Source organism: Gymnogyps californianus, chromosome 3, assembly GCF_018139145.2.
Source record: "Gymnogyps californianus isolate 813 chromosome 3, ASM1813914v2, whole genome shotgun sequence".
In the NCBI taxonomy this organism is placed as follows: Eukaryota; Metazoa; Chordata; class Aves; order Accipitriformes; family Cathartidae; genus Gymnogyps; species Gymnogyps californianus.
Window position 1 is genome coordinate 14,215,929 of NC_059473.1, and position 17,743 is coordinate 14,233,671.

The window sequence follows — 17,743 nt, forward strand, 5'->3', positions numbered from 1 at the left end:
AGTAATAGCTAGGCATAGAGCTAAGAACATTATCCAAGATCATATTTTCCTTTTTAAAATCCAGGTCAAGGGAAAAGCTAGTAAAGAAGTGCAAGTGCAAAACTGAGTCATGAATAACATGAGCCTGAGGGCAGCCTGGTCAGCACAAGAATGGGGATCCCCTACTCTGACACAGGGCAGATGACCATACGCGTTTGCTGACACTGCTTGTCAACATCCTCTGTAAGACTTAAACAAATTAAGAACCTCTGACTTTCAGAGTTCTTGCTTTTTTCCAGATTCTTCCCAGTATATCCTAAACCATGTATCTTTACCATGTATCTCTTTCTCTGATTCTCTTGTTCCTTGCGTCCTCAGGAAGTGAAGGCTTGATATAGTGGAAGAAGGTAGTCCTCCTGTGACTATTCCTCTGAGCTGGAGGCTTTCTGTGTTCTGGGGGCTGAGCAACACTTCCAGCTCTCTCCACTGCTGCCTCCACAAGAACATTAGACCATGTGAGTTCACTTATTGAAGATGTCATTGTTCTGAAAAAATTGCATTTAAATAATGACATCCACCAAATCCTTTCAGCTTAGCTAGAAGCACCAGAGTTAACAGCAGTGCTTTCAAAATTCATGTGGCAAAACCAGGTTTGGTCCCAGACATCTTCCATCACAAGGCTAAGCTTGGGCAAAGAACTAAACATACTCATACTTATGATCCTACTCTTGCAGAAATTTGAGCACGTTAATAACAACTCTAATTGTGCCAATCAACTTGTGCCACTTAGGTCATGTTTGTTCTTGCAGTTGTGCCTATGCTTTCAGAACTAAGCCTAAAACTCTGTACTTTTATTCTAGGGCACCCTTCCATCAGTTTAAATACGTACAATTCAGTTGCTTCCTTTTGGGTACAGGGAAGTTGCTCTGAGTTTCAATACTCTCAGAAAGAATAAAACTTCAAATGTTTTTTAAACAAGTTCACCAACACTATGCCACTAACACACACCTGAATGGTGTATAATGCAACTCTTAAGTTATAGTGACTCCAAGCAAAAAAAGCTAGAAGTCTATCTTACAACTCCTTTACGTTAATCAAATACTCCACAAGGAGAACCTGTATGCATATCCCGTGCACTTAATGCAGCATTTAATCTTGCAGTACACTAGCTTGAGCTATAAGCTACCTATTTAGCAGCAGGTAATAGTCAAGATATTATATTCATGATCATGTACCTCATTCCTCCCAGAGCATACATTTAGGATTCCCACTGACAAATGACTGCAAAACATTTTTCAGAATTCCAGTGAATTCACTGATGTGAGTTCCTGAAAAGCAGAATACTGGCCACTGGAATACATCTGTTGGAATCAGCCATCACTGTAAATATCCTCTACATATTCAAAAGCAAGAGGTCATTGCTCTTTTCCATGATGAGTGGAAGCTAGTATGTTTGGATACTTCTCATGACCCAAAAAATAAGAGCATATTGTGAACAATTCTAGTGTGTAACCCGTAATGTTTTCAGAACAAATATTGTTCAACATTTGCAGTCCATGGGAATTTGTCTTTCATGTTCTTTCCCTACTTCAATGTCCTCAGTTATCAACTGTGTATGTACTGAACCAAGTACCACATGTGCTGGTTTCAGTATGGTTGGCAATGTCTCTGAAAATCTTTTTAGATCAATACTTACTATTTCTGGCAGACAGGCTATCTTTGCAGTCTTTAATTAGATCTATTCTGAAACCAACTCTAGGCAGTTTGCAAATGTATTCCCCTCCTCTTTCAGAAGCAAACCAAAAGCCCAGTCATCTTTTAACTGTGCATCTGTCCCACAGCCAACATGAAACAGTTCACCAAGCCAGTCCTGCAGCTGAACCCAACGGGATCTCTCTCCAGTCCTCTCTCATGTGGTACCTCAGCGAAGGGAGAGCACTGCAACTGAGCAAGACTTTGCAATTGTTTTGACAGGACGTTTAAAGCTTTGAACAAAATAGGCAGATGCTAACTGTGTTAACAGCATCTTTTTCTCATAAAGGTTTCACCTCTTTTAACCACATTTGACTGCCCTGCCAGTCACAAGGCAATTAGTCATGCCTTTTGACTGTGTCACTAATCACTGCTATCAAATATTTCTATGGCTGTGGAGATACCTTGTTTTTCATCCAAACAGCTCCTGCCAAAGCATTTATTGTAGCACTTGCTGTATACCCAACTGTTATTGACTTTTCTTCTGAATTCATCAACATTAATTTTCCAGATGATTTCTTTACACACTTCATTTCTTCCAGTTAATAAATTTCATCCCTGCACTGCATTACCCAGCAGTGGAAAAAAGCCTGGATAAAGCATCCTTGCTGTCCAGACCAGTCTACATTTTACACAGAACTGAAATTGTAACAGTTAGGAGCTTCAGACTATGAAATCATATATAACCCAACTGATTTGAATCCCAAAAATGATACGAAGGTAAGAAGCTAGCAAGCTGAAATACCATTTTAAACCATACATGATTTATTTTTTAATTTTTCCACATCACTATTACTATAAAAAAATGTTACTCAGGGTAAAGTATATCTCTTCTTGCATTCAGATTGTGTCTAGCACAAAAGCTAAAGTAATTTATTATACAGAGCTGTCAGGGAGATGACAGAGATATGAAATATATTGCATTGTGTTAGAAGCTTGGTTTAAAATGAGTTTTAACTTGGGAGAATGTGTTAGATCACTACCACAGAGCAAAAATTATACCCTGTGTTCCTTTCAATATATTAGCAATGTACACTACCTCACAGACAAAGACAGAATTAGGTAACAAAATCCTGTACGAAGTGCATGCATTGTTCCAAACTGTGCTCTTTTGCATCCATCAGCTTTTCATCATTCTCCAGTTCAAACACTCAAGATCATTTGTATTTTAAGTGCCAACAGTGTCTCCCTTACAATTCACATGAACTCTGTCTTTCCTGTATATGCTCCCTTTATTTCAGGAGCGCTTGTATATCCTCATTAATCTGAATCCCTGCTCCTTACACCATGTTCATACACAGAAATTAAAGTTTTTCGTCTTGCCTCACTGGTCCCTCGATTGATATTTTCAATGTCCCAGTTTCCAGCTTCCTTCCTAAAAACTTATATTTGGATGCCAGTACTTTCCTCCTGATGTTTCTTATGCCTGTGGTACTCTCATGGAACATGACTGCTGGTTCCTCCCCAACTTTCTGGAAGCCTCTGCAAACACCTCATGAGATCCACCACCTTTGCCCCTGACAGGCCTGCTGTCATCTAGGATCATTAACCCACCTCTCCTGGAAACAGGAAAAAGATTTCCAGCAGTAAGAAAATGAAAAGAAAGCGCAGATCAAAGAGAAGGTGGTAAGGGGAGAGAGGAAATGCCACAGATCATGGGAAGCACTTGGAGATGTATCTTGGATTGAAATGACTTGTTGGAAAAGTTGTGATAAGAAGGAAAAGTGAAAGGAAGCTTTAACTGAACTAAAAGGAAGTATCTCTGTGACTTCTAGGAATCTCCTGCTTCCATCAGTTAGGCTCATGGGGGAGATGCAGGGATATGCATCTCCACCTCTTCTGTGGAGACAAATTCTGTACCTCTTACATGCGTTTTGACTTACTAATTTAAACAGCAGCACTTTGTAGAATCATTAATGACAGCAGCATATTTTATCCCAATGGGGAGTCAGAAATTAATAGAGGAAGCTGGAGCCAAAAAATCTAAGATGAGAGAACTCCCCTCCCCTTGCCTCTGAAACCACAGATGTGACAAAATCACAGCCTCTGGCACCACCCAAATGTCTGCCAGCCCCTCAGGCAGAATCCCAAGTGTTCTAGGCCTCTGCATCACATTTAGGTAGCTGTCACGATCCTGCTGAAAAAAAAACATATCATGAGGGAAAAAAGAAAACCAGGTGTAATTCGGACCTCCATATATAACAAAAGCACAAAACAAAATGAAAACCCAGAAGCATGGTGATGGCTCACTCACAACTCATAGCAGAGATGGTTACGAGCAGCGGATGGGAAGCCAACGCATCAAACACAGCCTCAAAAGAAGAGCCCAAAAGAACTGTAAAACAGAGAGAAACCCAAAGAAAAACATGATAAAAAACAACAAAATGAGAAAAAAATTAAACAGAAATGAATTAAAAAACAATTCAATATTGTATCCCTCCAGAAACCTGGGTCTCTTGTTCAGCTGTTGCCATCTCCCAGAGTCCTTCCCAGGGCTGTTGGCCCATGCTGTATTTAGTTTCATTTAGACACAGCGCATTGAGTGAGCCTGTGTGGTTTGTGAGTGCTCTGTAAAGTGGTGAGAGGGGTCCCTCTAGAGACTAACTTCCCCCTGCTCACATATCACACCTAACAGTATAAAAAACAAAGTTGAGAGCAGAGATGCATACAGCCTAACCACAGGTCAGTTGTATGGTTCTACCGTGATTTTCCTTCCTAAAATTATCTGATACTTACACCTCCCTTTCTCCCCCAATCAAACTGATCTAATACCAGCAAGGGGATTTGCTCTCTCATCTCTTGCCCTTTTCACCCAGAGCAAGTTCTAATGTTAGCACAGAAGTTTCTAAAAATGAACAGAGATGTCCCCTTCCCCATTTGAATTGTCATGGGTTCCCAACCAAGATATTTGGCTTTTTCTGCAACTACCACCTTGTTTTCTCACCAGCAACCTCCATACAATCACTGGCTTGCCAACTTTACAGGCTTCACAGCTGCTAACTTCAGGCATCTTCCCCTTCCCTGACGATTGCTGCAGTGCTCCACCTAGAAATAACGGGGTCTCCACTGTCTGTGGTGGGATGCAGCATGGTCATTTGAAAGAGAGCAGAATGAAAGTCAGTGCTGCTTTTATGCCACGTGAGCAGTCACTGTATCTTAAGATGTGAACTGCACAGTATGGAAATGTGAGGGCCACCCTGATCAGAGGCAAGAGCTAATATTATATTATATAACCTGAAAAATTCAATTCAGTAAACTGAGGAAAGACCTCAGCTGAGACATACTTATTCCAACAGAAATCAACTAATCAAAAGCAATCAGCCCAATGGGGTTTCTTATTTGAGTCTCAGTATTCCTCTTCCCTAAAAATGTGCAAGTTCTAAGAATCCTGTAGATTTTGCACAAAATTTAGTTTTGAGAAAGTTACTTAATAGTATCCTACTATTCTTTCCAAAGCAAAAGACCCGAAGGAGATGAGTTAAAACGCCATCTTTCCTTCTTTACTTTAGCAGAATTCAAAATTTCCAATGGCTTTTAACATCAGAAAAGACCAACGTAATAATTTTGTCTTTCTGAATAGCATGTGCCAACCATCTCATCATGTGATTCCTGTGCCAGAACTTGTACTGGAGATGAGGATGCCTTTCTCACATTAGAAGCAGGGCTAAGAATGAGCAATTTTTTATCAAAAGTTTATTCCAGCTGTAATCCTATCATTCAGTTATAATTTGATTTTTAACAAGAGAATTTTGACCTCAGAGCTGGACTTGTTTCTCACATGTATGGTCCCATAGGGGAACAAGTAGCACAGAATATCCCCATGGAAAGCATGGGGAGTGCTAAGTAAGAAAGAGAGTTTTTCATGCACTGTAACATAGAGCAGGGGAACCACTGAAATGGAAATGTTTTGGAGAGCGTTGTAGAGTGTTAGTCACATCTCATTTGGGATTTACAGCTCGTAATGCTTTCCTGGAGTCAGATGGAGAAGATGGTCCTTTTCTACCAAAAGGAAGAAGACAAAAGACAGTCGTGGCAATCACTGAGTTGCAGCAGAGCTAAGTTCAAATCTCTCCACCCCTTGGAAAGACACGAAAACCACACCTCCCTCCTTCCAGAGTACACCCTCACCCCTAAGCCACAGGGTGCTTTGAGATGCAAGTCTAAGAACATCCATGTTGGAAAGGATCCCTTATGCACAGAATAATTGAATATTTATTACCAAGAGAGAGAAAGTGTATGACAGGCACTCTGTAACCTGGCAGCAAATGCACTTACCTGATGGAGGGGAGACTTGACCAGTAATCCAACTCAACATTCACTTGCCCAGGGAGTGAAGCCCCTGTTCCTTCACCACCGGACACAGTAACAGTTTTCTGTTCCTCTCTCTGTAGTCCAGTGGGAAGAACAATCAGAGCTTCAAGTGGAACAGCATTGACCAGAAGGAATGACACATTCAGATGTACTGTATCCCCCCTGCAGCTTGGCAGTAAAGGCACTCGGAAATGGAAAATGGGATCTCAGATCCCTGCAGGCATATATGGGATTTGAGCCTGAGTTGTCCTTCCTTTTCCCTCACCCCTGTAGCACAAGAGTTCTAACCAGAGAGCTGCTACATAAAATAAATGCACCAACAACCTGATATAGATGATCTGAGGTCACCCTCACTGAACTAGGGCTTCCAGGGGAGGAAAGCAGAGAAACAGCTAGTTATAACAAGATACAAGAATCCCTGCTTGCTAATAGATTTTCAAATCCATCAGCTAGTCTGCTTTTCATACACTTAATTTCAACTGCACTGGCTTTCTGTAGTTGTAATGTTTTAAACCAGAACATGAACACCCTTCTCAAGTCCAAATTTGCTACTCCAACAATGAAAGTAACAACGAGAACCTTTATGTAATTTTCACGATGATCTGTTTTATAACTAACCCATTCCCACAGAAACGGCATTTCTATAATACATTAAATGTGCAATATTTTTTAAGACATAAGTCCATTTTTTTCCTTTTCCCCATCTCTGTGTGAACCAATGTGACTATGTTGTGCTTTCAGCCTTTTCTCCAATTACCTTTTTACAAGACAAAGTTCGAGACAAAAATTATATCCCTTTCTAAGCTAATATAGTACTCTGAGTACTACAGCTCCAGAAATCTGTTTATTCTACTGCAAAATGTTCATCTCCTACATAACATTACAGCTTTACATATATTTCAAGTACAAAGTAAGTATAAAATCTACTGGGCTTCTATGTTTGAGTATTTGGGGTCTTAGGACGTAGGAGTTAATATCCTTTGTGTTATTTTATAGCTCGTTTTCCAGTGAGGGGAAAACTACTTAGCAGAAAAACATACCATACTCTCCTCTTCTAATACCTTGTTCACTGCAGCAAAGTTTATTTTTAACACTATGCACAGACATTTGGAAAATAAATACCTTTTTCTCAATTAGCTGACACATTTCTGCAGCCTTCATCATGCTCGTCTAAACAGGCTATGCACTGTCCTGCCTACAACATCTTCTTTCTGCCCACTGACTCACAGAGCCGCCCTCGCACACGTACGGTATCTTCAGCAAGGCACTGCAAACTACTGCAGTGCAGTCTGAGCCACGAGGAGATCGAGATCTAATCAATGGGCTGCAGCTGACTAAGCTAAAAAAATGCTTGCTGAGCATAACAGCCCAGTGTCAGATCCTGCAACGGGAGAGAGACTCCAGGAAAAACATAGCCTCTCCTCTATTTTCAAATAAATAATTAAGACCAAGCTGCTAAACCCTTGACCACTTTCAATTAATATTTGTGGAGCCACAGGGAATATGTTTCTGAAGGCAGGGTGTCGCAGACAGAGGAAAAGCATGATGCTTTCTGTACTGCATGTTAGTGACAAAACTAGTGACAAAACCTGAACAAAGACCAGTAATGATCAAGGAGTTATTGTCCAAAACCTGACCTACATGGACAGAAGACCTTCATGACTCAGAACACCTCCACTATACAACCATATGTTGTTCATCATATTATCTGTATAAGGTTTATGTCTATTTTCCTCTCCAAGTTCAAATTTTCTTCTCAGCCTTAGTTCTCTGTATCAAACATGTTCTGCTAGTCCAGCCCTCTGCTATAAAAATTAATCCAAAATGAAAATTTTGACTTGTGTGCTTTCTATAGAAGATACTTACACAAATTTAAAAAACACAACTTTTCAATTCATTCCCCAGTTGCTTAGCTGTGTTGTCCTACGATGTGCATCAACACTGACTGCTTATACTGCTGCATGGCAAAGGTGGGTTGTACAACCAGGACATCACAGTGAATAAAACTGCTCATGTCTATCTGAACCATGGCAGAAGGTTGCATCTAGAGGAAATAAGAGTTAAATCCCTAAAGACTCTCTGCATCCTGTAATATCAAATTTGTTATGGAAGGTCTTGGGATTCAGCCAGAAATGCACTTTTTCATGGGGGGGCAGAAATCACAAAAAGAAAACTAGACTTGTTTCTCAGAAGAGTACCCTCTGTATCTTAAAGCACTTATTAACTACAGCTGAACTAACAGATACCCTCCATAAGCCATCTCTTCTTAAGCAGATCTTCAGGCCTTCCATGACTGAGAAACACGTGGCTTGAACTACTGCCCACTACTTGCCTACTCAAACCCACTTGGATAGAACCCTGGTGCTGATAACAAAGTATATAACACATCAGCATAACCATATAAAAAACTATGCTTCCTTGCCACTGAAATTATACAATAGCACAAGTCCTGCGAAGATCCCATGGAGAAAAAGGGATCTTGTGGGCTGTGGGAGGGTGCAGAACATATGCTTGAAAAACAAGGACAGTGGTCTTGGATGAGGCAATGGGATTGCTTTACATATTAAGGGAAGGAAAAACTGCTTCCTATATATCAGTCGTCTGGACAAAGGTCAGATTGGTCCAAGACAACACTGCCCGCAAGCTACTTGTATTTCCCAATTTTCTTCTCCAACGAGGCAAAAATGCGGTGCAAATGTTCTGCAGGAAGACCACTGATATGGAAGAGAACACCAGTTCTTTCTTTTACCTCCATTTTTTAAATGTTTCTAAACAGATTTTATATTTATCCATTTTCCTGCTGCTGGGCTAGCTTGCCTGCATGCAACCACAAAGTGAAGCCACTGCAAAAATCTCAGAGGAGACAGGTTAAAAAGTAAAGCACCCTAAAGCAAGCTCTTTTAATAGTAGATGGCAGAGATGGCCTATACCCAGAACTGCTGCTAGCATCACACGGCCAACACAAAGAAAAAGGCTCTTTGCAAGAACAAGGCCAACAAATAATCAGTCCACCTCAGATCAGTCTAAAGTTTTCTCTCAGGTATGCTATGAGAACTCTGAAAAGTCACCCCCATCTCATCAAGGGTCACAACAGTGATCTCTGATTTGTCCTGTATTCATTTCCCAATGAATTCTAATGTTTGAGCACCTTCTTGAAAGCTGTTGAGTATCAAACTCATGTTTTCACGAAGCTATTCTATAACTTATCAGTGATACCTGTCAGCTCAGAGGCCACAATCGTATATGTGAAATTAGAACTGCTCTCCCCCCACCCAAACACACATCATGAGCATCACCTTTTATCTACACAGAATTTCACCTGCCAGTTTATAGCCCCCCCTATGTTCTATAGCTGGCCTTTACCTTTACCACAGCACACCCTGTCCCATCGCTGCTATTTAGACCAGTCTCTGACCTGCACACATGTGCTGTATTACTCTTCCCAATGCATGCTGACTACCTGTGGCAGCAAGGGATGCCTCATGAATAAATGCATCCCTTTATTGGTTTAAATTTATCACCTATTTCACTGAATATCTTGTTTCTATGTAACCAAAGAGAACAGAGGCTCTCTCATTTGCTTCTGAAGACTTTATAGTATTTTACAGACTTTTATAAAATTCCTTTTATTCATCTTCTTGCTCAGGTTATAATCACAATCTTTTCGATCCCTCTTCATGTAAGTTTGTCATTGTTGTCTTCTGAATACTGTTTAGATCTGCAATACCTTCTTTGAAACTGGATGGGTGGTATCTTATGCATCATCAACTGTTACCTCATCTAGATTTGTATAAAGGCACTATAAAAGGTTTTGTAGCTTTCATCATCCTATTCCATATGGACCATAACAATTGCATCACTGGCTCGATGCATCTCATCTGGTAACCTGCCTCCAGTCCTAAGGAAGGTGCTTCTCAGGTAGGGTACATGTAGTTGGGCAGATGCAGTCCCCTTGTGTTCTGTTTAATCTGGCATGTGCAATACTAATTTTTAAAAGGTATAATGTTGGTTCAGACCCCACACACCAGAACGAATACTTGAAACTCTCCTAAAGAACAGAATCAGTAGAAATGTGGCTAGCTGGGATGTAATTAGGAAAAATCTACACAGCTTTTCTAAGGGAAAGTAGCGTATCACCAACAGCGTTCTCTGCAGCATTTGTGCATATAGACAGGGGCAACCCACTCCATATAGTACATCTGAATTTTCAAAAACATCAGCCCCTAAGAAAGTCCACACTTCAAGAAACTACACTGCAAAAGACAATGTTTCTCTCGCATTTGAGTGGTGGCCATTACAGTTGTCCTTTAAAGAGGCAACAAACTCTTAAAGACCTGCACACAACAAGAACTTTATGATACAACCTGGTCAAAGTTGTGTTTTCAGTTTCCCCTCTCTTGTCATATCATTAGACAAAGTTTTGAGGTCAGCCAAATTCAGAACCTGATTTCCTTTAGACCAAAGTTTAACTGTGAGATTCTCGATGTTTAACAAAAACTTTGGCATGAAAAGCATGAAAATTTTGATTTAATTTTTTCCTCTATTTATGGTATTTATAAGCAGCACAGTAAACAGACAACAGAGCTGTAGCAGTTGTGACAGCAGTTAGCAAAACAAGGTTGTGAAGGGGCCTAGAAACTTTGCTCAGGACAGCGTGGGCCTGACTGAGGCTGAAATGATGGTGGTGATGGGCCACAGGGCCTGGTCTCCAGCATGGGCTGATGCAACTATCTTTAGCACATTGGAGACCTCAACCCAGCAAAAGCCCCAAAGGAAGCATGTGGCCATCCACACTGGGCTGCAGAGAGCACCTGGTGCCTCTGCAGTGGCCTCATTTCTAAGAGAAGTACTCTGGTTGAGGTGTGGAGTTGCCAGGTGAAGGAGCTGTGGTGAGGTGGGAAGGGAGATGAGCAAACTGTGTAGCATCAGGGAGGGTGAACAAGAGATCAACAGAATCTTTACAGAGCCTCTGAAAGTGAAGATCATGAACGCTGCAATGCAAGGAAAAATGGGACAACTAGCAGTCATGCTCAAAGGAGCAACAGATGGAGACTCCCAAGAGGAGGGAAGCTGGCAGCAGAGGCTCCTGCTCCACATGCAGATCTGCAGTTGCAGAATAGATTTAGTAACCTGGCAACCGGTAAGGAGGAACAAGACCTGTCAGGGGAACCAGCTGAGCCTGAACCAAATGTCCATACCAAGAACCAAAGGTGAGTGATGGTCACTGAAGACTCCTTCCTGCAGGAAATGGAAGCTCCATCTACTGGCCTGACTTCATGTCTCAAGAGCTTTGTGGCCTGTTGGAGGCCTGGATATGGGATGATAAGGACAGATTGCCAAGGTTTGTGTGGCCCTCTGACTATTAACTCGTGTTGCTCATTTATGGGAGCACCAAAAGCACCTGTTTTTCAAGGGGTGACCTTGAGTATACTACGAGTGACTACAGATCTGGGGGCATGGGGGCCTGGGTGCTGTCCTCCTAAATCCTGCCAGTGAGTGTGAAAGACTTAGGTAGAAGTGGATGCATCCTGCAAGTCAACACCTAGCTATCAAAGACCGGGCTTTGGCTTCTATAACCATGGGTCCCTCTTTGAGGAAAAAGGACTGTTGGTGAAAGAAGGGACCCATCTGACAGAGTGGCAAAAGCATCTTTGCAAAGGCTTTGCATATAGGCTTGCTAATCTAGTGAAGAGGGCTTAAAGCAGGTACAATGAGAGAGGATTACTGTAACCTGAAGAGAAATGGAAGAACGGAAGCTGTGAGGAGGTGCCCCGGGAGAGGATGATAGAAGCTCTCATGCCTCCCCTGGGAAAGCTGCACAACTGGTAGCCCACCTCAAGTGCCTATCCACAAACACCTACGCACGTGAAACAAACAAGAGGAGTTAGTGGTCCATGTGCTGTTGCAAAACTACAGTCTCACTGGGATTACAGAGACTTGGTGGGACAGCTCGCGTGGCTTGAGTGCTGCAATGAATGGGAAGGAGGACTGGGAAGGCAAGGAGGTGCGTTTGCACAGGAGTGGCTTGAATGTATGAAGCTCTCCTTGGAGCAGGTGATGAGACAGTCGCTACTGATGGGTAAGTGATCAGCACCAACTAACCCAGGTAACGTAATGGTAAGCATCTGCTACTGACTGCCTGATCAAGAAAAAAAGTAGATGAAGCCTTCTTTAGACAACTGAAGGAAGCCTTGCAATTGCAAGCCCTGGTACACATAGGGGGCTTGAATAACTCTTGTATCTGCCTGGAGAGGCAATATGGCAGGGTGAAGCAATCCAGGAGTTTTCTGGTGAGCATTGAGCAGAACCAGAAAAACAAGAAATCAACGTTCAGAGTCCCAAAAAAGGACAACGCTGAACAGGAGCACAGTTTCTTCTCTCCAGCATTAGATCATTCACCCAAAGTTTGGAAGTCTCAGGTTCAATAACCTCCTCTCCTACAGGAGTTCCGTCATTCTCCCCTGACAGCAGAGTACCACAAACATCGTGTATTTAAGCCACAGGCAGAATGGGAGCAGGCGTATTGCGATCTCTCTCATTGAAGCTTTATAGCTTTGCACAAAATTAAGACATTCCCTAGAAAAGGGACTTCAGGAGTCTCACAGCCCTGGAGATGGCCCTGTTTACTGTGACTAAGTAATTTTTCCACTCTCTGTTTCAGTAAATATGTAAGTATTGAGCACCAAAAGATGTTACTAAGGGTAATGGACCAGGAATACTTTGTGAATTATCACTGACAGTGCTCCCTTCAGAAATGGGAAATCCCAGGTCAAACATACCCTGCTGAATACAGATCACAGATCTTAACCAGTATTGGCCACCTTTCAAACAGGTGAAAGTGGAGCTTGGAGGGGCAGAGAGGAGCAGTAAAGAAATCAGCATCTCCTCTAGCAGTTTTGTCAAGCTGCCTGTCTTTTCCTTCATTTCCCTGTCCTCACAAGTGTTTGAAAACAAAACCCTCTGGAAAGATTAAATTTTTTTGCACTAGCAGTCTGTCCTGTTTATCATAATAGCCAGAGTCCCTGGTGCTAGCCAGGATGTTGACTCTGATCCAAATGCCAGAAATGCTGATGGTAGCCAAAGTAACAGCCTTCAGCCAGGCCCTAAGCAGTTCTCAACACACAATGGACACCAAATGGCTACGTGACTGATGCACATCTGCTCTACCTGTCTAAAGGAGTAACTATCAAAGACTGACTTCTACAGCTCTCAGAGAAATATCAAGTAATGAGACTGTTGAGAAGAGCTGAGTTCCCCTGATCGCTAACAGAGGGAAAAATTGTTGTTGACGCTTCCTTACACACCTTCTGACTCCAACCATCTTCTGTCTTTATAGTGCAATGAGTTCCTACAGACTGTTATCCAGGAGATTTTGCAACATCTGGCAAGGGGCAAGTGGTAGAGGGGTGAGACCGTTTCCGTGAAAGCAAATCTGTGCGACAACAGCTTTTTTCCAAAGAGTAGCATTTGTGCTAATATTAGCATCCCGCATAAGGTAGATCAGTTTTGTTTTCCTAGAAGCACAGAATAAATTCAGATTCAGAATAAATTTGGATTTTGTTAAGCCAAGCGGCCCATAATTTTACAAATGCTGAGCAATCAAGTTGAACTGTCATGTAACTATCCTCTGTAAAAACATACAAACCAAATACACAGTACTCATCAGAAGCTTAGCAGAGTAACAGCTCCCTAGGTAAAAGCTACTGTGGTAGCCCTTGAAAGGGGGTCTGGAAAGCCAGAGTGGTAACAGCTGAGGATGGAGGAACTAATGCTCAATGAAGATCATGGAGAGTAGAAATGATCCCACCTCAAAGTTTTAATCAATCTCTAGAAAATCAGAATGAGACCTGTTTAGTGACAGCCTATGCTATCTGCCTACTAAGGAGCTCCTTGCCTTTTCATATAAAATTTCATACTGTTTGGCATCAGTGAATTGCACATTAAAAAAATAAATACATAAAAACAGTGCCAACACAGCTTTCTAGAGGATTTTGCCCCACAGAATCACTGGCTTTTCCCTTTTTCAAAATCAAAGGCATTTTCAAAATAGAAAAGTGACAAAAAATAAGAAGGCAAAAGGTAAGTTAAAAAAACAAAACAAAACCACAGCATCCTAAAGGTCAGGCCCATTATCTGTATTACTAGCAAGTCATTCAGAGTCTTTCTGACAAGCAAGACCGAGGTTATAAATCTCAGAGGATGTGAAAACAGCAAATAACTTTTTATGGTATTATTCATAAAGTATGGCAATGCTTCTGAAACTGTAGGAAACTGCACAGAACCTACTTGAGCAGAAATGTCTGTTAATAAATTAATATGACTGAAAGCAAAATTCAGACATGCTTCCAGAAAAAGAGAAAGTGAGCTCCTTCCCTTACCTATCTTGTGTATTGTAGCTCAGAACCAAATCACAAAAAAACTAAGCTCAGGATGATCATGTTATAAATCTGGGAATTGTATTCTTCATGGATAAAGGAACTGAAAGAGAATGGAGGAAGAAGAATCTACCTTACTGGCTTGAAATAATCTCTTTGGTGAAATGAAAGATAAAGTTCTTAATTAAAAAAAGAAAAAAACCCACAAAAAAAAAATCTCATTTCACTTGTCTTCATACCGCCCTTCACCCCCATCTCCTTCCTAATCCTCAGTGCTTTATTTGGGCAGCGATCACACCATGCTTCTCCAGGCAAATGTCTCAGTCTGGTAAGTGGGACTCAACAGTGGTATCAGGCAGCAGGGACACAAAAGGATCGAACAGCCTGGTGACTATAACATAATGTTAAAAGGGATTGAAGTAAATATTTATGTATTTTTTATTGTATCATTTTTGTCAAAAAGCCTCACCACCTGAACTGTGGCATGGGAGAATAGGCACATTAGGTATATGAGACTTTACCCTATACGATCCTCCCACATCCCAAACAAACTGAGACTTTTTACCACTTTCAGCAGAGCATACTCCCACCCCTCTGGGGATCCTCCTGTCTTTTTTCAGGAAAAGATTATGTGTCATTAGTCCTTCTATGAGACCCATCTGTGGCAAGCAAGCAACCAACCACCAGAATGACCAGAATTAAGATCGACCTTCTGAGAGTCTTGCGTCCTAACAAAGCCCCACCTGACCCACACCAACCCAAGCAGGACACAGCTTGAGAGACACAGCTGAAGAATCTTTTGCTCTGAAAAAGATGTCAAGGCTGGATGTAGTGCTGTTTCCAAAAACATGGCCTGGGAGTATTCTCTAAGGATGTAGCAAAATAAAAGCAAAGTAATTTTAAATTAGTGGGAGAAAGGAAGAAAAGGGAGGATCCAAAAGAAGAGATATCTGGAAAAATGGGTTTCTTTAATTGTAAAGAAAGAACAGTGTTCAAACAATGGGACTTGAAATACAGACATAAAACATAGTTGCTTCACTGAAGCAATGAAGAAATTTTGCAGAAAACCCAAATGCCAGTTTCAATCCATAATGGGCTTGAATTCTGACTGCACAAAGAGAAAAGGAGTGGGGCTGCATTTTGAAAAGGGCAATATGGAGAAGGGTTATCCCCAAAATAACCAGCATTCACAAGGAAGACCAGTAGTACATAGTGTGTGTCTTTTTAAGAATAAGATGCAGACACAACCTTTGGAGCTGCTCCCATCTACAGCTAAAAAGAAAAGGCTTGCAATGTCCAACTGAAAAGACTTCTAAAAAAAAGAAGACAAAAATAGAAGAAAAATCCCCCAGCTGTGTTCATTTGCTAAAGATCCAAATCTGCTCACTGATCTTTGCTTTCTTCCCACCCCCCAACCATATCCTGCACTACAGAGTCTCTGAATTTAGCTCTCACATTGTCAACATTTTCCGGAACAACAATTATCTTGCAGATGGAAAAGATGTGCAGACCAAAAGGTATAAGCCTCGGATGACAAACAGAGAGTTTGTCTAAGCCCTCCCTGCTTGTGCTGTGTTCTGAAATAAATCTAGGAATGCTCTGACTGATACCTAGAGCATTTGAAGCTTAATGCATCCTTATGAGTGACCCCAGATAACACAGTGCTTGTAAAAGGACTGAAGATAACACATGTCACGTGGCATAAGCCCCCTGCCCTTACCTCCCCTCCAAGCAGGCACGCTGAAATAATCCTGCTAAGAAATCTGGACAGGGGGCAATATACACAAAACCAAAGGCAGGCAAGGGTGAGAACAGCATTACAGGTTGCAGTTCACAGTAAGCTCAGCCTCAGAGATCAGGTCAGTCTCTAACTTCTAGCGTTTTTTTCATAAAAAGCTTTAAGAACGCACTGATCTGGTTCCCCAGATCGCAGAGAACTGAACTAGACCAGTCCTCTGGGACTATAGAAGTTACACGGCCAGCACTGGGCTCACTCTCTTTGCTTGGCCATAATTTACTCTGTAAGTATTCCAAGCCTGTGGAAAACATGATTATCCTAAAGGAAAAAAAAGAAAAAAAAAGCCACACACCTTGTAAGACAAAAGCAAGCATCCCTTCTTAGATTCCCAACTCAGTTGAAGTCACCTGCTGCTTCTCACCTTGCAGAAAATGCAGTCCAATATAATGACCAAGCATAACAATCACAAACCAAACAAAATCACAAAACCTTTCCATGCCTAAGAAGTTGCAGAAGTGGAAAAAAATTACTTAAAATTTACTTACTGGCCGGACTTCACCAGTAGTGTTGGTATACTGACGGGCCAGACCAAAGTCTAACATGTAGCACTTCCTGTATGTTGAAGGTAAGCGGCCCATGGCAAAATTGGACTAGACAAAGAAAGAAAGAAAAAAATCAATTTGATACCAGCAGCTTGGGTGAGAGTGGCCATTTGTTAACAAAACTTTATCATATAGCCCCACATGCCTCTGGGTGGAAACATAAGTCAAAGAGAAGAATTTTAAGATGCATCTTAAACATCATGATTAGAGAATCACTGCCATGTTCAGAAGTTCACTTTGCAGATAAGTGACTGTGGAGTCTCAAAATAACTAAAATTCACATTAGCTTAGCTAAATTTCAGCTGCTATGAGAAAGAGCTACATTTAACACCACTAGCTCTGCAGTGAGAGCTCCATCACTTGCATAACAGGCTGGAGTTATCGTAGACAAATGCTTCTGTTTGTGGTTCAGCTGCTAGCATGCATTATTCTGCCCTAACTCCCAGAATCTCCATCCACTGTATTGCATTACCTAAATTTATCTGAACAATCAGACATCTAAAAAACACTGGGTTTGGTTCTTAGTAAATAAACTGACAACAAGCAAATGGAGCAGCTCTTTTTTAACACCCGTCTTAAAGTTATATCCTTTACCATAATGGATGGCTACTAAAGGATTTATGGCCAGTCACATTAGTGACTGATTTTCAGCTGAATCTGATCAGCCCAAACCAGCTGATTTTAAAAGCAGCAAATGATTTTGCTGGAAGGAAGATGGTCTCAGGGATAGTGCAGCAACAAGTGTTCAGGTCAAGTAGTGAAGAGCTGCAGGAAAAAGACTGGCTCCTACAGTGAGATTTGGAATTACTGTGCCTCACTGAGGCAGATGACCAACACCATGACTGTGTTTCCGACACTGGAAACTGTGCTCCAATTTTTTTGGCAATTGCTCAGAAAAGGTTAAGAGGATTATTTAGCTAAGTTAAATGCTATTTCATGTATTTATTCAAGTGATGGGTCATAGAGCAAGATATCTTTTCTGAACC

At 41.4% G+C, this 17,743-nt stretch overlaps 2 protein-coding genes across 2 annotated transcripts in view; both read right to left on the reverse strand.

Moving 5' to 3' along the window:
• TTBK1 (tau tubulin kinase 1) overlaps positions 1-17,743 on the reverse strand; it is a 96,585-nt gene that overhangs the window by 51,880 nt on the left and 26,962 nt on the right. Inside the window, exon 5 of the mRNA XM_050893119.1 lies at positions 16,701-16,805. Within this exon, the coding sequence (XP_050749076.1) occupies positions 16,701-16,805 (105 nt within the window). The remainder of the gene's footprint in view (positions 1-16,700; positions 16,806-17,743) is intronic.
• The window catches only part of RRBP1 (ribosome binding protein 1), a 550,780-nt gene that overhangs the window by 3,146 nt on the left and 529,891 nt on the right, over positions 1-17,743 (reverse strand). The window lies entirely within an intron of this gene.